The sequence below is a fragment of the Phlebotomus argentipes genome, unplaced genomic scaffold (genome assembly GCF_947086385.1).
Source record: "Phlebotomus argentipes unplaced genomic scaffold, Phlebotomus argentipes genome assembly contig_15, whole genome shotgun sequence".
NCBI classification, from domain to species: Eukaryota; Metazoa; Arthropoda; class Insecta; order Diptera; family Psychodidae; genus Phlebotomus; species Phlebotomus argentipes.
The window spans coordinates 16,740,001-16,758,605 of NW_026776181.1; the positions used below are offsets into that span (position 1 = coordinate 16,740,001).

The window sequence follows — 18,605 nt, forward strand, 5'->3', positions numbered from 1 at the left end:
GCCGAGCAAGAGCGAGAAGCCCGTGGCGAAGAAGCCGCGCGGCCCGTCCAAGAAGACGTCGGCCGGCGAGAAGAAGGTGAAGAAGAGCCCGGCGTCGCCCAAGAAGAAGCCCACGGCGGCGGCCAAGAAGGCCGTGGCGGCGAAGAAGCCCAGCGGCGAGAAGAAGGCCGCGAAGAAAGTTGCGTCTCCGGCGAAGAAGAAGGTGGCGCCCAAGCAGAAGCCCACGAAGGCGTCCGCGAAGTCGGCGGGCACGAAGCCGAAGGTGCCGAAGCCCAAGAAGACGGGATCGCCGAAGAAGGCCGCGGCGCCGAAGAAGACGGCGGCCAAGAAGAAGTAAAGCAGCAGCTCAGCGTCTTCCATCATCTTTCCCACATTGGGACCCCAGAAAAACAGCCCTTCTCAGGGCTATCAAGACATGCGTAAAGAATTGCCATGAAAACCTTTCCATAATTTATTGCCTCGCGCAAGCGAAGCCTTTGGGGGGATAAATATATTTATTTATTTTGTGTACAAATGCTTTGGACCGCAGCCCAGGAAAAAGCATGCAGGACTCGGTTTTAATTCCTGTCACCTTTTAGGAGGTAATAAAATGAATTGATTTTGCGCCGGGAGCAAAGTTTGGCACGTTGCCAAGACTGTTTGATTAGGATTTGCGGGACTTCAATTTGAGAAACAGGCGAATCTGAGGCAAATTCTCATATTTGATGGCTTTGCAGTGAGTCATTTCATTTGTCATCAAGAATCGAGACGTATTTTGTCATGCATTTATTGATAAAATGTTTTATTTATTTTTGAATAAATTCTCATGCGAGAATGGTTGAGCTCATCGGAAATTCTCTATGGAATGCTTTTGTCGCCCTGAAAAAGGGGGCGTTTTTTGCTGGCGATGTTTGCAGTTGACGAGCGATGTATGTCTTCTCTCGGTCTTCTTGGGCAGCAGCACGGCCTGGACTGAATGTTGGGCAGGACGCCGCCTTGGGCAATGGTGACGCCAGACAGAAGCTTGTTCAGCTCCTCGTCGTTGCGGATGGCCAACTGCAGATGACGCGGAATGATCCTCGTTTTCTTATTGTCACGGGCAGCATTGCCGGCCAACTCGAGCACTTCGGCGGCCAGATATTCCATCACGGCGGCCAAATAGACAGGAGCTCCAGCGCCAACGCGTTCGGCGTAGTTCCCTTTGCGCAGCAGACGGTGGATACGTCCCACTGGGAACTGAAGCCCAGCACGGTTGGAACGTGTCTTCGCCTTTCCCTTAACTTTTCCTCCCTTTCCGCGTCCAGGACCATTTCGGCCAAGTTGTTTTACTTCGACAAGAACTGAAGTCACACGAAGTAAATCGAGCGAGCTCAAGAAGAGTAATGAAAAATGGCGGCCCATCCCGCTCCCATTTACTATACTGCAGCGCCCCGCGAATTACGGGACTGCCGTCGACATCGGATCGCCTCGGCGAGCAGCGCAGCAGCACGATGCTTTGCGCGTGCGAGAGCGAGACGGAGTGCGAGCGAGTGCGAAGAGCGACCGAAGCGTCCCTGTCCGTCTGGGGAAATCGTGCCCATAAAACCGAGAGACACCCATCAAACGGCACAGTTTCGATCGCAACTCCATCGGTTTCGCTCTGACACTATGGCGCCCAAGACAAGCGGAAAGGCTGCGAAGAAGGCCGGGAAGGCCCAGAAGAACATCTCGAAGTCGGACAAGAAGAAGAAGCGCAAGCGCAAGGAGAGCTACGCCATCTACATCTACAAGGTGCTGAAGCAGGTCCACCCGGACACGGGCATCAGCAGCAAGGCCATGAGCATCATGAACAGCTTCGTGAACGACATCTTCGAGCGCATCGCCGCCGAGGCGTCGCGTCTCGCTCACTACAACAAGCGCTCGACCATCACGAGTCGCGAGATCCAGACCGCCGTGCGCCTGCTGCTGCCCGGCGAGTTGGCCAAGCACGCCGTGAGTGAAGGCACGAAGGCCGTGACCAAGTACACCAGCTCCAAGTAGAGCGCTTCCTTCCTTCTTGTACGCACGCACGAGACCACAAAACGGCCCTTTTCAGGGCCACAAATCTCATTCGTAGAGAATTACTTGAAACTTTTTTGCCTAGCCTGAAAATCGTAAATAAATCGAGAGATATTTCCCCCTTAGTCGTCCCAAATTCGACGAAAGACGCTGTCCCACTTTCGTCCCACAGGCCAATAATTGTATTTCTTGCCGCTGTGACGTCGGCGCTGGCATCGCTCCACGTACAGTCCACGTTTGCGGTTCGTCAATATCGAGTCAGTAGAGTTTGCTCTCGCCGGAAAAATGGTTACACAGGCTGCGCCTAAGAGTTCGGGATTCACCAAGGAAGAGGAGCTGCTCCTGCAGGACTTCAGTCGCAATGTGAGCACAAAGTCTTCGGCGTTGTTCTACGGAAACGCCTTGATTATCTCTGCGATTCCCATTTGTGAGTATTGCGTGGATTCCGGGAGTTGGACAGCGGGCTGATTTCCTTGTCTTCCAGGGCTCTTCTGGCGAATCCACATGATTGATCTCATGGCCTCGGTCGTCTTCTTCGTCGCCGTGACTGGACTGACCACTTTCCTGATCGCCATGGCGTACAGGAACACGAAATTCGCACTGAAGCACAAATTCGCCGTGAAGCGCGAGGACGCAGTGACGCGGGAGATGACAAAACTCCTCGCCGATGACAAGAAGTTGAGCCGCAAGGACAAGGACGAGAGGATCCTGTGGAAGAAGAACGATGTGGCCGACTACGAGGCCACGACTTTCTCCATTTTCTACAACAACGCGCTATTCCTGGCCATCGTCGTCTTCGTGAGCTTCTACGTTCTGCGCACGGCTTCGCCCACGTTCAACTACATCGTGTCCGTGACCGGCGCCGGAGGCCTCCTGGCGCTGCTCTCCACCGGCAAGTCCTCATAAGCTGTCCAGGTGACCCTCCCTGCCCATTAAGACTTCGTCATCTCAGTTTATTTGTATTTAATTTCGAGAGATCAAGAAAGATTCCATGAATACTCGAACTTTGCACTTTTTCGGCTATTCAAGGCTCTGGAGCGGGCTTCGATCACCTGAAGAGATTGTTGAAGAACTTCCGATTCATTCCGTCCCTTTTCAACTGTAAGTTGGTGGGTTTGTGCATGTTGTGTCGTCTCATGCAGTCGGCGGCGAGTTGAGTCAGCCTCGGCGGCGCCCTCTGACCCTTCCGGATCAGGTAGAACTCATCGTTGCACCTGGTGATGATTAGGATGTTGTTGCTTGAGAGCCGATGTACGAGCTCGACGTACAGGCCCGTAATCTTGGTCATGAGAGTGGATTTGCGCGTGTAGATGTGATGCAGCCAAAGTTCCAGCTCTTGCGTGCGCTTGATGAACAGCAGATCTCCTCCACTCTCGGCCAGGAACGTCTTCTCCAGCGACGCGCACGGCGTATAGGTCTTCCGCCTGATGCGAAACGGGAAGAGTGTCCAGCTATTCCTCCTGACATCCAGGAGAGCCACTTTCTCCGAGTACGGCGGCGCCAGAGGCGTCTTCACGCCGAACAGGACAATCCCGGCTCGGTCGCTCTCAATGGCATCGAAGGTCACGTTGACGAATGCTCCGCGAGCGCGGTTCTCAGGCAGACGACTGATGCAGCGCAGCTTCCCTTTCTTCAGCAGATTGTATCGGTACACTTCGGCGTGGATCTTGCGGCAGTCGCTCTCCAGAACGACGCTGCGCACGAAGTAGAAGTAGTCACGCCACAGAACGGTGTTCTGGGGCGTCATCTCGCGCACGAAACCGCGCGTGTCCATGGACAGAGCCGGATGATAGGTGGTGAGGAAGGTGTTGAGGTCGTATTCCAGAAACACAAGCGACTCTCCCATGCCAGAGTCCACAATAGCCAGATTGAGGATGCAGTCGCGATAGAGGTGGAACAGTTGCAAATAGGTTCCGTTCTCCTGCCTCAACTTCCGATCAATGGGAATCTTCGACACGCGGAAGTTCAGCGTGGTCAGATCGATGATCCGGAAGCACACTTTCTCACCCTTTCCTGGAGCTAGCACCTTTCCCACCACATACTCATTCCTCCAGACACACCAGAATTGCCTGTCGTCGGACTTCATTTTGCGCCCGGAATTTTCCAGCTTCCCGCGGTAGATCACATCAGGGTCGACAGCCGTTACATCACGAATCCTCGATGAGCTCATTTTTAGCAGTGTAATCGATGACTTTTTGACAACAGCACACAGAAAATCGATGAAGTTGATGGTTTCAGCGAAAAGCAACACAGACGGAAGTTTGGACTGGAAAAGTGCAAAAATACCAGTGAAAATTTAGTTTTTCATCACAAATTGCGTGATTAGTGCTTAAGGAAGATCTCTGAATTGCAATCACATCATGGATTACGAGGATATTGTGAATACAGAGGAGGTTTCTGCTCAACCAGTGAGTTGAAGATTTTTCCTGCTTTTTCTCAATATTTGTCCAAATTTTCACTATCAAGCACGCTTTTGGGGGTGAAAAATGCATTATGAGAGCTTCTTGAACCGTTATCAATGCGAGGGTTGGGAAATCATTCATGGAAAATGCCCAAATTGGCGGAGAAAAACATCAAGGAAAACAATTGCGCATATATTTTCCTGTGTTTTTCGCATGCTGAATGTCAGGCCGCGAACAAAGCGCTCGAAGAGCCACAGAGTGAGGCAATTGAGGTGTTGAATGTCTTGCAGGAGCGCAAAGAGACGGGAAAGCGCGGTCGAAAGCCGGGAAGGAAAGCGTCCACGGAGAAAATTGACATGAAGGCGAAATTAGGTGAGTGAATTTTCACAGGACAAAAGAAAAACTCACCAAAATCACAAGACGAAGACACTAACAGAAGGATTTTAACATTGAGCAGAGAGAAGCCGTCAGAGCGCCAGGGAGTGCAGGGCCAGAAAGAAACTTCGTTATCAGTATCTGGAAGAGCTGGTGTCGGATCGGGAGAAGGCCGTGCTCACGCTCAGAAACGAATTGGAGAGGGTAAATTTGAGGACAAAAGGAGAGACCTTTTTGCCCACTTGACAAACTCGTTTGCTTGCAGTACCGTCAGCTGGCCCTGGATCTGGACGCTGGCCGAGTGCCGGACAATCTGCAGGCCATCCTGGAGGAGATGGGAGCCGTGAAGCACGAGTAGCGGGCGACGCTGACGAGGTATTTTTCCCCAAAAATGCATTGCTAAACTGCGCGCGTTCAAATGTGTGTCTATCCGATTGAATTATTGTAATTATTTTTGATATGTTCAACCTGAGAAGAGAGATAATATATTTTTATGGCTCTACTCCTTGACCTGCGATGCTCTCTGGCTTGAGTCTGAGCCTCGAGAATCTTCGAAATTCCCTGTTAGTCTTCTGTGATCCTTCCAGAAAGTATTTGTGTGGCATCATAAAAGGCATTTTCTTCAGTTTCTCTTTCAGTGCTTAAGATAATACTTTTGGCGACTACAAGAAAGAGAACAGCAAAGCTGAAAAATCCCTTCTGGATTATGTAAAAATCCTACAAAATCATGCATTTAAACCCCCTAGATTGGAATCAAGCAATTTATATGCGATAAAGATCGTGATTCAAAATCTTGAATAAAAATCCACGATTATAATCAACAATTTAATGAGCTTTTAGCCTCAATTTCTCCCTCTCGGGCGACTCAATTTGCTGAATTTGGCCAATTTGCAATCAATTGATTCTCAGGCGTGAGAATTGATGTGTGAACAGTAATGAAAGTACTCGAGATTAGTTTTTTATTGTAGGCGATCAAGAGGTATTTACAGGCATTTACAGGCTTGTAATTGTGGGAGAAATCTCTCGAGAGCGAGAGTCTTGTGGATTTTCTCACGTGAAGTCAGTGAGGGTGAAAATGATGGATTTTCTCCCAATTAACGCGCGCCCCGCAATTTGCGTGCGTTTGTCTGTGTTTGAAGATATGAAAGACTCTCGCTTTTGTAATTAAATATCTTTTTTATTTTGTATCTTTTTTTCAGCATTTTCTCATATATCACATTTACACGATTTTTCATACAATTTTTTGCGCCAGTTTTCCCCATTTTTCGCGCCCCAAAATTTCTCACTTCTTACTTTTATAATCAAGTTTTTCTTGGGGTGAGGGAAGATCGCTAAAGTATCCTCCCTGCTTCGTCGCTCTTTTTGCTTGTCCTTCCCAATCCTCAAAGAGACCCAATCTTGTGACCTTACCGTTAATCTATGGAACAGAGAGAGAAGAAGTGTTCGGTTGAGGGTGTTTTGTGTTGGTTTTAAATTACAAAATAACTCTGATATGAGCTAAACTAGCGTCGTGGCAGTCTCTCGTCTAAGTCTCTCACAAGTCCAATTCACTAAATCACTCCTGCACCAGCGAAAAGCCCGCGGCCTCGGGAGAGACGCCGTGGAAGTCGTCCATGTGCAGCGGCAGCAGGTGCATGGGCTGGTAGCCGGCGTCGCTGGCGGAGAAGGGCATGGACTCGGCCTGGCCGGGATCTGGCACGTTGATTTGGAAGCCCGACGCCTCGGCGGGCGGCGCCACGAACTGCTGGCTCATGTCGCTCGCCGACGTGTCCGCGTCCATCGACACGGGCTGAATGCGCGCCTCGCCGGTGTTGAAGAAGCTGTCCTGCTTCTGGTACTCGTTGGGGTACTGCGGCACCTGGTAGGCCGACTCCACGCTGAAGAGGTGCTCGTTGGGCGCCGTGGGCGGCTGGCTGTACTGCGTGAAGGTGTTCTCCGTGCCGTAGGGCGACTGGTCGCTCAGCTGCGGCCCCGTGGGCTGCGTGCTGTAGTACGCGTAGCTCTCGGCTTGGTAGTCGCTGGCCGTGGGCGCGTCCTTGATGTACTCCTTGGGATAGGTCTCCTTCGGGTAGGGGTCCTTGAGATAGGAGGGATCCTTGAAGTAGGAAGACTCCTTGTAGGACGGCTCCTTGTGGTACGAAGGCTCCTTGTGGTGGTAAGAAGATTCCTTTTGGTGGTAAGAGGGCTCCTTTTGGAGGTAAATAGGCTCCTTTTGATGATAAGAAGGCTCCTTTTGGTGGTAAGAAGGCTCCCTGTGGTAGGTGCTCTTGAAGGAGGAGGACACTGGAGGATAGTCTCTGACCTTCACCTCAACCTTCTTCTCCACTGGATACGGCTGCGGAATGAAGACCTTCACGGGCACCTTGACAGGATACGGCACAGGCACCTTCTTCTCCACCTCCACCTTGACAGGATAGGGAACAGGCACCTTGATCTTGCGCTCCACCTCCACGGGAACCTTGATCTTCCTCTCGACTGGCACCGGCACCGGTTTGTGCACCGGAACTGGCACCTTCACCTCCACGGGCACGTGGATGTGCTTGACAACAGGATAGGGCTTGGGAATTGGCACCTGCACCACCTTCTCCACGATCTTCTCCACCGGATAGGGCTTGGGGACGTGCACGAGTCTCTCCACGGGATACGGCACCTTCACTTCAACGGGCACCTTCCGCTCCTTCTCAATGATCTTGGGCACGTGCACGATCTTCTCCACGATCTTCTCGTAGGGCACGGGCTTCTCGATGATCTTGGGCACGGGAATGTGCACCACCTTCTCCACCACCTTCTCCACAGGTACTGGCTTCGGCACGTGCACGATCTTCTCCACTGGCACGTGCACCACCTTCTCCACGAGCTTCTCCACCGGATAGGGCTTCGGCACGTGCACCAGCTTCTCCACGGGCACATGCACGAGCTTCTCCACTGGAATCTCCACGGGCACCTTCTTCACCACCGTCTTGACGTGGTTGTGGTGGTGATGGTGGTGGTGGTGCTTGATCTTGATCCTCTCGCGCGGCGGCTCCTCCTTCCTGGTCTCCTGCGTCTCCGCGTCAGCGCTGATGATCTGGTACTTGGTCTGCGGGAAGACCAGCTGCTGCTCGGTGTGGCCGGCGAGGATCTCCTGCTCGGCGGGCAGGATGATCTCGTGAACCTCCTCGGAGTGGGTGTGACTATCGATACGATGACTACCCTTGCCTTTGGGGCTGTTTTGCGTGGGCGGTGCGGGTGTGGTCGTGAGTGTGCTCTTGCTCTGCTGCTGTGTCTTCTTCTGCGGCGACTTCGCTGCGCCTTTGGTGCTCTTCTTGGGGCCGCCGCCGCCGCCGCCACCCGTCTCCACGATGTGCACTGTGACGCGCTTCCCGCCGCCCGGCAGGGACTTCTTCACTGGCTTCACCTTCCACTGCCTCTCGACGCGATAGGACGCGGCCGGCACTTGGTCCTCCTGCACGACGGACTCGGCCCCATCGAGATCACCACCACTTGCTAACTCATCTGCACTTTCGATCTGTTTTTGACCATCCTCCACGGACGCAGCGATCGTCGCAGCTGATAGAACTAAGAGGAAGAGTCCCTGAAATGGGAAAAGAACACTCCTTCATCACTCGCACAAAACACACAAAGGGACACAGACACTTTATCACTTTCAATTATCCTTACCGTAAACTTCATTTCGATCTACCTAGCGCCAGCGAAACAAGTTTACTGTTGAGATTCCTCGCGAGACTCCCGCATTTATATAGCCTCAATGCTCCACTTGGCGCCCTTCTGTGGGGGAGGTGGCGAAATAATTAGCGATAATTGACTTTCGCCTCACTCCCAAACACGACCAGATGCACTGGAGTGCAAGTGCGCGCTTGCATGTGAAGCACACCAGAGCCGAAGAAGAAACGCTGTCTGCCTTCTTGCCATTGATCGGCGCGCGCGCGCGCGAGAGTCGCCCTCATGAGCTGGTATTGTTTTCAAAATCGCCACCAGCGCGCACATCCCACAATCATCTCTCATAGCCATTGTTGGAGGAATCACTGATGATGACCCGGGAGAAGAGTGTGTTTGTGCGTTCGCCATGTGAATCACCTTTCCGTTCAGCTGCATTTTCTTTTTGTCCAGAGCAAAAAAAGAGAAAAAGCACAGGTTTTCCATTTTGTTTTCTTCACCCAACATTAATTGAGACACGCCGCGATGATTCCTTTGGCATGAAAGTGAAAAAGAGAAGAAAGCTTCGCGGAGAAGAGATGTTTTTGGCCAGAGAACAACCGCGTCAGGCTGAAGAACTGGCGAGATCATTGACTCTGAGCCAGAGATTGTTTACCTTGATGATCCTCAAGAGTGATTTAACAAAAGCGATGAATTTAATTCATGGTTTTTGGCTTAGGAGGCTTAGGATCTTAACCAGCTTGAGTTTGAAAAAAAAACCTTATTTTGAGACTCTTTTTCACGACATTTGCAAGATAAAAACGTCTAAAATTGCATCTTGAATCCGTGAAAATGTCTCTGAACTTGAGGAAAACTCATTCTTTCAAAGTTCCTCTTGACTATCTTGACTCCAAAATGTTTCCGCAATGTTTTATATGCAAAGAGATTCTTGTCAGATGAACTCTTTCGTGAACTGGTGAAGCGATTCAATTGATATTAAAACAATACAATGTGCGCAAAGTTTGATCTTATAATAAATGTAAATGTGCGCGAAGTACAGGTATTAAAATTTTACGCAAATTGCGCTGCTATTTATTCATGAAATGTAAAACAAATTGCGTATCATGTTTAGAGTTCATGAAATGCATCAAAAATTGTTCACCAACACTTTTGGTAAAAATTTTTGTTGTTGCCTCGCTTCGCAGCACAAACACACAATCTTTTTCGCGAAGATGTATTTTTTTTCTAATACCTAAAATGTAACACAAAATATCGCACAATAAATACATTTCGAATCCCGAGTCGAATGAGAAGAATTCAATGCCAATTATTAATTTGACAAATATTGATCATAATTCCTAGGAATGTGTGGAAAAAATTATGCATTTTTAACATCGCTGGCAAAAAAGCAAAGTGAATTTCACACGCATTTGCACTTTCTCGCGCGGCGAGTTGAAAAATCCTATAAATTTACATATCGACGAGGTGAGGAAAAGGGTGAAAAAAAGTGCGCATTTGAAACACCAAAAGTTGGAAATTAAATAATTTATTGGAAAAAAAATTATAAGTTGTAAATGATATTTCAAGGAGGAGAGAAAATAATTAAATTAAATTCAAATAAAAGACTTTCTATGCTTGGTTTTTGCATGAGAGAGAAAAAGAGAGAATTTCATGGGTAAAAAGAGGAAAAAATAACTTCATGACTAATTTTTGTTTACAATGACAAAAATAAAGAAGGAGCAAAGATTATGACTAGTTGGACTAGTTTGGAAATTAATCATTATTTTGTTGTTTTTTAGTATTGTAAAGTTTTTGAGAATTTCATGGACAAAATGGCACAAATGTTGGAGGAGAGATGAAGAGATGCTGTTTGTGCTTCTTCTCCTCTCTCCACATTGCAGAGTGTTATATAAAATAATAAGTGCCGAAATTGATGGTCTTTCAATATTGAAATTCACTTTGAGACTTTGAAACTTTCGCTATCACTATGCAATAATTCATAATAAAAACTGTAAATATTACACACCTTTTTGTTCATCAGCACAGAATTGTACACACATCTACAAGATAATGAGGTTTTTCACTCGCCAATTTAACGCTCATTTGCTCTTGTGTTTCGCTCAGGAGCTATTTTCTTGCATTCCACGCAAGAAAATAGCTCATCATGTGAAGAAGAATAGCACAGAGAGAGAGAGAGAGAGAGGTTGATTTAAATGCCTTCAATCGCAAGTGAAACACGCCCGGCCGCATCACTTCGACGAGGGATAGTAGTACAGGACAGTGTTGCCGGGCAGCTGCCAGCGCGACGCCTGCAGCTCGATCAGCTGCAGCAGCGTCCGCCGGATGGCCGGCGACGAGGAGGCCGAGTTGAGGAAGGCGTCGCGCACGGACGCCAGCAGGGACTCCAGCTGAGGCGCCAGATGCATCTCCAGATCGCGTCCGATGCACGTGAGCACGTAGAACAGGCACTCGATCTGCAAAGGACGAAAAGCGTGTGATTCAGAGGTTCAGGATGTGGCTGGAAGGGCACACTTGCCTCCGAGAGGGATCTGATGGGCGGACGCACAGCGTCCTCGCAGCACTTGGACAGGAGCGTGAGCAGGACGAGCGTCGGAGGAGCGCCGTCACACTGCGTGCGCAGCTGCAATTGTCGCCTCTTCAGCTGGCAGAACATCTCCGTGAGGAAGGCCATGAAGGCAGTGAATCGTGGTCGTGAGTTGTTCCTGGTGTTTGGCGCCGGTCCCAGAATCTATCCAGGGAAGTGGAAAAGATGAATTGTTCTTAGTTTTCTTTCAATTCAACGTATTTCTTAGCATCATCAAGTCATTAAAGAATTTAGGAGAATGTCAAGAGATTCAAGGGGGAGATTTTGAGTTAGAAATAAAAAAGAAGATAATGAAAGGATTATGATCAAGAAAAATACGCAAAAGTACATTTTCAGCAGAAGAAAATCATAAAGTATTGTATGAAGATGTGAATTTTCAAGATGTCAGTTAGATTTCAGTTAGTTTTTGGTTAAATTCTGGTTATTCAAGTAATCTGAAGTCGTGTTCAGATTTTTAGCCCACATTTTGTGGGTAAAAATCTCTAAAAACCATTGAATGAAAGATAAATAGAATTCACAGAATTATTCCCCGCTTTCCGGCGATACAATGTAGGTTGAGAGCGTGACAAAATGCTGTTTTTTCCTAAGAAATGACTTCATTTCTCTTTTTGCGAACTTATATGAAAGTAATTCAATATATTCAAATCAATGGCCTTGTCTTAGGAGTTCCTCATTGAATAAAAGTTGATTAGGCGGAAAGGAAGTGTTGAATAAGTCCACACCTTGTCTCTCTCTTGGAACCACTGCCGACACGTGTTGAGCAGCGCTTCGAGGAACGTCTCTTTCCTCTCCTTGGCCACAATGGCGATGCACAAGCGGGAAATGGGAAGCGCATATCTGGACAAAGAAAAAGAGAATGGCGTTGTGTTGAAGCATTAAATGTGCGCCACAATATATCGCCTCATAAATCGCATACCGTCGAGCTTCCACGGCTCTCTGCATTACATGACAGGCCAGTTCCATCAGATTCCTCGCGTTCAGCTGGTTGGGATCTTCCGTGGCTTTGTCCACGAGTGACTGTATGTCTGGCGGAAAGCTGCCAATGTCTGTCGCTTCGTTTCCCAGCGCGAGGCCCAAGCCCGCGATGCCGCGCGCGATGGTGTCGGCGGACGAGAGGCTCTTCGATCGCTGCAGAGGATTGGGATTCGGGTAGTTCTGCTGCGTGCTGGCCTGACTCGCCGGCGTGTGGACAATCTGCGGCTCCGGTGCGAATTTAACCCTTGGGGCGGACTGCAAAGACACGGCAAATCAGGTGAAAATTCTCCGTGCCAAGTGTAATTACATCACTTGCACACACGCCAATTCGTATTTCAGTCACACCCTCGTCGCTTGACTATTCCACGCGTGTGTTTTCATATTTCCGCCTCAACACTCTGCTGAAAAATTGCACTTTTTTTTTCGACAGAATAATCATTTTTAGCATTGACGCTATTAACCTTGGGTGCAATTGCTCGTTGTGGTTTAAATAGAAATGCAGAGCTAAGCAAGGCTTAATTGGCTGAATGATTGATCGATTGAAGAAACTTTACGCACCAATTCAGAGGTAAACCAAATCTAAGATGCAAACGCGCAATTAAGCGATTTATCAGTTGGAATAGCTCAAACGAATAAGTTTTACTTTTTTTTTGCTTTTGGGAGATTTCGCCAATTCTTACATGCAAGATATTTCCGCTGGACTGGGAGTTGACGAGGGGCATCTGGGACGCCGGCATGGCCATGCCCATGCTGAGCTGCCCCATCTGCAGGGGATGCGACAGCAGGATGGCCGTCCTGTGGCCCGTGAGATTGTTCAGCGTCATCTGCGGGTGCGGCCTGGCGCCGAACGGCTGCTGCATGTTGCTGCTGGACTTGGAGTGCTGCAGGTTGTTCCCAGTCGGCGCGAACATATTCACGCCCGACCTGCAAAGTGGCGCATAAGTAATCTGTCTTTTTGGCTGTTTATGCTCTGCTATTTATGATCTTTGAGACTGAGAAACCAGAAAAGATCTCAGAAAGCTTTAAGGGGCGTTGCAACTTTACAGACTTCCTATTTCAGTTCGTAAAAGCTACGAATTCGCTCTGCAACTTTACGATTTCTATAGCTTATATTGTCAGCTGCCATTAATTAATTAATTTAATAAGAAGACGAACGAGAATGCGTCTCAAGGCGGAAACACTGAAATTATCTACCTGTTCATGGTGAATTCCTGCGCGTGCACGTTGAGTTTGTTCTGCGCGAGTCCATCGATGCGGACGTCTGCAATGCGATGGGGATCTTTCGTTAATGCGAGAGCGTTAGGCAAAGGGAGATCACGTGGCGGCGGCGGGTGAACTTACTCGGCGGCCTGTAGATCTCCAGCGCGGGCTTCATGCGCATCTGCTGTGCGTGCTGCTGCTGCGTCTGCTGCGGATGCAGCTGCATCAGGCTGCGCCGCTTCATCTGCTGCTGATGGTTGGGCGTGCGCACGAAGCTCCGCTCACGGATGATGCCCAGCCCGGCGGCGGCCGGTGACTTCTTCAGCTCCCCATTCTGACCAGCCCCAGTCGACTGATCGGCCATCGCTCAACATGTAACAACCAATCACTTCCCAATCTCTCTCTCTCGCGCACACTTAACTTATAACTTTCGCCTACAAACTCCAAAGTCAAAAATCACAATAAAAGTAGCGTGTATAGAATACTAGAGAAATATCACATTTGGGTCCTTTTCTTCTTCTTCCTTTGTCGGCACAGAGACTCTCTGCTCTCTATCACAAAACTCCACGCAGCAGCGATCTGTGGTGATCGTGAGGGAAGAGATGAGATACGAAATCATTTGATTTTCGCGCACTTTCGATGACGCAATTTTACAGCATGTGCCAGAGAAGTCACACAGTCATACAGTCTTCTCTATGCCTAATAATATTAGTTAATAGCTCCGTACATTATGTATCGCTGCGTACACACGAGAGAATCATATATTGTCAACTGTGGGCGTTGTCGTTCAATGCAATCAACCAAACTGGCAACTTCATTGTCTCCGCGACACTTTTTTTCTTCGCTCATTTTGCCGATTTTGCCCAATTTCAGATCGTCAGCGGTGAAAACCGCGTGCAAATCTTTCTCAGGTTCACATTTTCTCTTCACGCACAGAGAGAGATTCTCAAGCTCTTCTCAAGAGTGTGTGGGGCAGAAAAAATGGAACAAATCCTCATCGTCACAGAGATTTCTGTGCGCCCCTGATTGACGACTCTCGGCGAGAGAGAGACACTCTCGGGAAAAAATATCTTACAGCGCGTTTACAGTTCAATTTGGCTATACAAACTACACAAACGCACGTTTGAAAAGATATTACAGTTCTTATCAGAAATTAATAAACCACCGAAAGCAATTCAATGTGTCTGTTTTTTTTTTGCAAAATTGATTGCAATAAAACAGACAAAATAGAAAGAGAAGACTGAATAATAACAGTTAAGAATATTATAAAGTGAGAATTGACGATCTCTTTTGCATTCTTCCACTAGAAATCCATTGAAAAGACCTCCTGAAAAGGTAAATTAGAATAACACAATTGTCTCTGTGTGTCTGTATAATTTCCCAATGGAGTGTTCGTCACTTGCGTAGGTGCATTATAATGTGAGTGAACAGCAAAACTCTCATTCGGCCACCAAGAATCACCGAATTATTTGTTATTCAGCCGAGGGCAGAAATCATGTGAATCACACACTCTTTTCGGCGCAGTTGCGAGAGAAGTTCATATCCAGGAAGAGAACACATCAGAGGATCTCTTCTCAGTGGGAAAACCCACGAGGAAAGGCATTTTCACACTCTCTCTCTCTCCCTCTCTCGCTCGCTCACGACCACACTGGCACTGGGATGTGATTAGATGTAATTCTAAATTCATAATTATTCATCCACATCCAAAAATAGAGACACAATATTTTTAGCGAAAGGCACACACCACAAGACTTCAAGCATCTTTTCTCTTTGGCTTCATGAAATTTCCCATCGAGATTGCCTGAAGCAAATTGGAATGCTGTGACTGTGAAATCTCTTCCTTCCTGACTCACGATCACCACCCCGCGTGATCGCCACTCGCGCACCTCGTTTTTAAGTCAAAAACTAGGTGCACAAATCACATCTCTAAGTCGCAGAAATTAGCACTTTTCCCTCCCCCTCGCGTGTGTCTTCTAAGTGAGAAAAAACTCCACCAAAATCAGCTTTCTTTACCGCTTCTCACTTCTTCCTAAACGCTTCTCCTCTCTCTCTTTTTCCTTAATGGATAAATTCGGCGCTTGTTTCGTGTCGGATGCTTTTCGAGATACTGAAAATTGTCTCTCGCCTCGAAAACACTCTCGCGCACAGATCGCTCAGAATAGAGTCTCCACTGCTCTCTCAGCACACACTCTGGCGGAACTATAGGAGAGGCCTTTTCATTAGGCGTCGCGCAACTCTTCTGACTCACATTTTGCATTCAAGATTTATTTACAGCAAAAAAAAGGGGGGAAACAATTCCAAAGGAGACAAACTCAATATCTCTGGTTTTCACTCTTTTTCCCTATAATGATTCTCTTGTTTTTCATCTTGTATAAAATTAAATGTGTGTGACAAAATATATCTTTAATTGAAATGTCTGCCTTTTTCACCTATCTAACTAGCATTAATAATTTCACTCTACTAACACCTAAAATGCCCTGCTTTTTCACTCTTCAAACTTCCTCCCTTTCGTGCCGGACGCAAGAAGCTTCTCAGCTCTGTCAGCATTCATGCCCAGAGACATTGTCAGCAACCTCACCATACATTTCCGCTCCTCCTCCGGTGAATCCTCTGAAACAGGGAAGAAAATGAGATCAAAAAGCAACAAAACGCGGGGAAGAAAAACTCACCGTTCACACTGGTGACTTCCTGTTCCAGCTTCAGCTTGTCCTGCGCCACCATTTGCATGCCCTCCTCGATGGTCCCCTTCGAGATGAACTTGTAGATGTGCACCGGCTTCGTCTGGCCCATGCGGTGGCAGCGATCCTCAGCCTGCTTGTCATTGTAGGGATTGAAGTCGATGTCATGGATGATCACAGTGTCGGCCGCCGTGAGATTGATGCCCAGTCCGCCGGCGCGCGTGGACAGGAGGAAGACGAACACGTCATTGTTGGCATTGTAGCTGTCAATCAGATCCTGCCGATCGCTGACATTCGTGCTCCCATCGAGACGCAGACAGTCGATGTCGCGAATCTTCATGTACGCCTCCAGGATGTCCATCATGATGGTGAACTGGCTGAAGATGAGCACACGGTGTCCGTCCGCCTTCAGCTTCGGCAGCATCTTGTCCAGCACATGGAACTTCCCCGACTCCACAATCAACTCCATCGGCAAGCGATAGTCCGCAATGGTGCGATACTTGAGCGTCAGCTGGTGAATGTAGAAGTCCGAGCGCCACAGGAGGTCTTCGTAGATGTGGTCAGGATGGCTGGCCTTGAACTGCCCATCGATCGCCAGTCGCCTGGCAATGTCCCTGAGTTTGCCATCGGTGTAGTGATAGCGCAGGAGGAGCGGATGATTGGCCAGCTTCCGCATCTCCATCATGATCGACAGCCCATTCAGCTCCGCCGTGCCTCTCACCACGCCCGAGTCCAGCGTGTACATCTCCACCAGACGCCTGTACTTCTCCTCCTGAGCCTCTGTCATTGGAATGAGTTTCACCTCGTCAGTCTTTGGCGGCAAATACTTCAGCACATCCCGCTTCAGGCGTCGCAGCACGAACGGCTTCATGATCCTCTTCGCCTGCTCAATCTGGTTCTGTTTGAACGTCGTCTCGCTACCATTCCCATTCGCGCTGCCCTCCTCCTCGTCCTCCAGCTTCACCTGGTTCTTGGCATTGCGCGAGAAGAGATTGCGAATGTCCTCCTGGCGCTTGGCGAACAGCGACGGCATCACGAAGCACAGCAGCGACATCAGCTCCAGCAGATTGTTCTGCAGCGGCGTGCCAGTGAGCAGGATGCGCCGCTCGGAGTTGATCTTGTCCAAGTACTCGTAGCGCTGCGTCGTCATGTTCTTCAGCATGTGCGCCTCGTCGAACACCACATAGTGCAGCTGCGTCGTGCGGAACATCTTCCGCTCCTCTGGCAGCGACGCCACCATGTGATAAGTGGTCAGCACGACGTCAACGCCCTCGAGGCCACCGCGAGCCCAGCGGATGCGGAGATTCTTGCGCTCCTCCAGCGAGCCATAGTACTTCTCCATCACAATTGTGGGGCACCACCTGACGATCTCCTGCTCCCAGTTGTTGAGCGTGGACGAGGGCACCACGATCAAGTGGGTCCGCTTCGCCAGGCCGTTCTCCTTGAGGTAGGCCAGGAAGGCGATCACCTGGATGGTCTTCCCGAGGCCCATTTCGTCCGCCAGGATGCCATTCATCTTCTCATTGTGCATCACAGTGAGCCAGTTGAGGCCGATCATCTGATATTCCGCCAACTGCAGGGATTCATTGAGGATTGCGGGCTGCTTCATCAGCCCAGCGCCCTTGGACACCGCGTTCTCCAGTCTGTTCACCATCTTCGTGCACTTCTTCATGATGGTGGAGATGTTCTTGCGCCTCTTCAGCAGATCCTGGCAATTGTTGAGAATATCCGTGGACAAGTGACGATTGCTCTGCACGGTGTTCACGAGACTGGTCCAATTCACGTACGGACGGGACTCAACGAGCGCCTGCGCCTTCTTCAGCGAGCACGTCTTGATCACCACCAGCTGCTGCAGATTCGACTCGTTGATGTACTTGAGCACAGCCTTGCGATCTTTCGACATGTAATCCGGCGCCTCCTCGTCACTGTCCATATCACTGTCGAACACCTTGTCCGTGGGCTGATTGGCGTCCGGATCCTCACTGTCATCGCTCACCGACTCGTGGTGGTGCGTCTTCTTCGCGTGCGGCGTGGGAGCCGCCTTCTTCGTCGACGAGGAGCCGCTGGAAGAGTATCCGGAAGATGTCGATGAGGCGGATGACGTGGGCTGCAGAGGTCTCGCCGTCCGCCCACGCACCATCTGCCTGGCCCTCTCCAGGTCCCAGTTGGACTGCACGAGGCAGTCCTGGGACTCCAGGAGCGGCACTGTGGGCTCCAGACGACGGAAGGTCTGCAGCATAATCTCCTTCTCCTTGAGCGTCAGTGGCGCCGGCTTGGCCTTCTCAGGCGACACCAGAAGCCTCCGCTCCTTGCTCAGCATATGCTCCACGCCATCCTCCTCACTGAGCTTTCGCTTCCGCGCCGCACCGTCCGAAACTACAGCAGAAAAAGTGAGGTAAATGGCAATTTTCTCATCACGCCATTAGCCAAAGTGACTTTTCTCACCTGCGTTCACGGCTGGTTGGTGGAGATGTTTCTGGATGCGTACGTTTCGGAGAGACATTGTAGTGGCAGAATATGTTTACGCAGCAACTAAGGAGTAGTTTAGATGTGGCTCAAGATAGGAAATATTTCACAATAATACCAAAAATACGGATAAATACACTACACAATTTTGCCCGAAGAAACGCGTGTAGAGATCCAAAAAATCTAGAGCCGACTGCCGCCGAGTTGGGCGCGAAGCGATGCTCGCTCTTCGCCGCCATCAGCGCCTCTGGC

At 49.3% G+C, this 18,605-nt stretch overlaps 7 protein-coding genes and 1 pseudogene across 9 annotated transcripts in view; 4 read left to right on the forward strand and 4 right to left on the reverse strand.

The window, feature by feature from the left end:
- Nucleotides 1-412, forward strand: part of LOC132262515 (histone H1-like) — a 753-nt gene extending 341 nt beyond the window's left edge. Inside the window, exon 1 of the mRNA XM_059761794.1 lies at nucleotides 1-412. This exon is cut by the window's left edge and continues 341 nt beyond it. Coding sequence (XP_059617777.1) covers nucleotides 1-337 — 337 coding nt within the window. The 3' untranslated portion in view covers nucleotides 338-412.
- A 411-nt stretch (nucleotides 413-823) lies between these two features.
- Nucleotides 824-1,559, reverse strand: LOC132262517 (histone H2A-like; annotated as a pseudogene).
- A 33-nt stretch (nucleotides 1,560-1,592) lies between these two features.
- Nucleotides 1,593-2,140, forward strand: LOC132262881 (histone H2B-like). Its single transcript, XM_059762345.1, has one exon. It carries the CDS (start codon nucleotides 1,627-1,629, stop codon nucleotides 1,996-1,998), a length of 372 nt encoding a protein of 123 aa, XP_059618328.1. The 5' UTR covers nucleotides 1,593-1,626; the 3' UTR covers nucleotides 1,999-2,140.
- An 82-nt stretch (nucleotides 2,141-2,222) lies between these two features.
- Nucleotides 2,223-3,014, forward strand: LOC132262877 (translocon-associated protein subunit gamma). The gene is made up of 2 exons (XM_059762339.1): nucleotides 2,223-2,443; nucleotides 2,501-3,014. Exons 1-2 carry the CDS (start codon nucleotides 2,302-2,304, stop codon nucleotides 2,920-2,922), a joined length of 564 nt encoding a protein of 187 aa, XP_059618322.1. The 5' UTR covers nucleotides 2,223-2,301; the 3' UTR covers nucleotides 2,923-3,014.
- A 1,266-nt stretch (nucleotides 3,015-4,280) lies between these two features.
- On the forward strand, nucleotides 4,281-5,531 carry LOC132262878 (REPTOR-binding partner). Of its 2 annotated transcripts, none has more exons than XM_059762341.1 (4): nucleotides 4,281-4,424; nucleotides 4,646-4,790; nucleotides 4,876-4,997; nucleotides 5,059-5,531. In XM_059762341.1, the coding sequence occupies exons 1-4, from the start codon at nucleotides 4,377-4,379 to the stop codon at nucleotides 5,149-5,151; spliced, it is 408 nt and encodes a 135-aa protein (XP_059618324.1). In that variant the 5' UTR covers nucleotides 4,281-4,376; the 3' UTR covers nucleotides 5,152-5,531. The 2 variants fall into 2 exon arrangements, with proteins under 2 accessions (XP_059618324.1, XP_059618325.1); XM_059762342.1 differs by having other exon boundaries at nucleotides 4,709-4,790; nucleotides 5,059-5,308.
- Nucleotides 5,532-5,956: 425 nt separating this feature from the next.
- LOC132262869 (uncharacterized) lies at nucleotides 5,957-9,036 on the reverse strand. Its single transcript, XM_059762324.1, has 2 exons — nucleotides 8,454-9,036; nucleotides 5,957-8,367 (listed from the first exon to the last, which is right to left on the reverse strand). Exons 1-2 carry the CDS (start codon nucleotides 8,463-8,465, stop codon nucleotides 6,349-6,351), a joined length of 2,031 nt encoding a protein of 676 aa, XP_059618307.1. The 5' UTR covers nucleotides 8,466-9,036; the 3' UTR covers nucleotides 5,957-6,348.
- Nucleotides 9,037-9,959: 923 nt separating this feature from the next.
- Nucleotides 9,960-13,585, reverse strand: LOC132261994 (uncharacterized). Of its 2 annotated transcripts, none has more exons than XM_059761088.1 (7): nucleotides 13,351-13,585; nucleotides 13,204-13,288; nucleotides 12,690-12,933; nucleotides 11,951-12,264; nucleotides 11,757-11,871; nucleotides 10,966-11,178; nucleotides 9,960-10,903 (listed from the first exon to the last, which is right to left on the reverse strand). In XM_059761088.1, exons 1-7 carry the CDS (start codon nucleotides 13,571-13,573, stop codon nucleotides 10,679-10,681), a joined length of 1,419 nt encoding a protein of 472 aa, XP_059617071.1. In that variant the 5' UTR covers nucleotides 13,574-13,585; the 3' UTR covers nucleotides 9,960-10,678. The 2 variants fall into 2 exon arrangements, with proteins under 2 accessions (XP_059617071.1, XP_059617072.1); XM_059761089.1 differs by having other exon boundaries at nucleotides 13,204-13,270; nucleotides 13,351-13,575.
- Nucleotides 13,586-15,694: 2,109 nt separating this feature from the next.
- Nucleotides 15,695-18,539, reverse strand: LOC132261993 (SWI/SNF-related matrix-associated actin-dependent regulator of chromatin subfamily A containing DEAD/H box 1 homolog). The gene is made up of 3 exons (XM_059761086.1): nucleotides 18,333-18,539; nucleotides 15,879-18,263; nucleotides 15,695-15,819 (listed from the first exon to the last, which is right to left on the reverse strand). Exons 1-3 carry the CDS (start codon nucleotides 18,388-18,390, stop codon nucleotides 15,695-15,697), a joined length of 2,568 nt encoding a protein of 855 aa, XP_059617069.1. The 5' UTR covers nucleotides 18,391-18,539.
- Nucleotides 18,540-18,605: the final 66 nt, after the last annotated feature.

Bases quoted from the DNA above. Each gene is read 5' to 3' on its own strand.
- LOC132262881 (XM_059762345.1), top strand. From the start codon at position 1,627: ATGGCGCCCAAGACAAGCGGAAAGGCTGCGAAGAAGGCCGGGAAGGCC.
- LOC132262877 (XM_059762339.1), top strand. From the start codon at position 2,302: ATGGTTACACAGGCTGCGCCTAAGAGTTCGGGATTCACCAAGGAAGAG. The intron at 2,444-2,500 runs GTGAGTATTGCG...CTTGTCTTCCAG, and splicing joins TATCTCTGCGATTCCCATTT to GGCTCTTCTGGCGAATCCAC.
- LOC132262878 (XM_059762341.1), top strand. From the start codon at position 4,377: ATGGATTACGAGGATATTGTGAATACAGAGGAGGTTTCTGCTCAACCA. The intron at 4,791-4,875 runs GTGAGTGAATTT...AACATTGAGCAG, and splicing joins TGACATGAAGGCGAAATTAG to AGAGAAGCCGTCAGAGCGCC. The intron at 4,998-5,058 runs GTAAATTTGAGG...GTTTGCTTGCAG, and splicing joins TCAGAAACGAATTGGAGAGG to TACCGTCAGCTGGCCCTGGA.
- LOC132261994 (XM_059761088.1), bottom strand. From the start codon at position 13,573: ATGGCCGATCAGTCGACTGGGGCTGGTCAGAATGGGGAGCTGAAGAAG. The intron at 12,934-13,203 runs GTAGATAATTTC...GCCACTTTGCAG, and splicing joins CAGGAATTCACCATGAACAG to GTCGGGCGTGAATATGTTCG. The intron at 10,904-10,965 runs GCAAGTGTGCCC...CGTCCTTTGCAG, and splicing joins CCATCAGATCCCTCTCGGAG to ATCGAGTGCCTGTTCTACGT.
- LOC132261993 (XM_059761086.1), bottom strand. From the start codon at position 18,390: ATGTCTCTCCGAAACGTACGCATCCAGAAACATCTCCACCAACCAGCC. The intron at 18,264-18,332 runs GTGAGAAAAGTC...TTTCTGCTGTAG, and splicing joins CCAACCAGCCGTGAACGCAG to TTTCGGACGGTGCGGCGCGG. The intron at 15,820-15,878 runs GTGAGTTTTTCT...TCCCTGTTTCAG, and splicing joins GGAAGTCACCAGTGTGAACG to AGGATTCACCGGAGGAGGAG.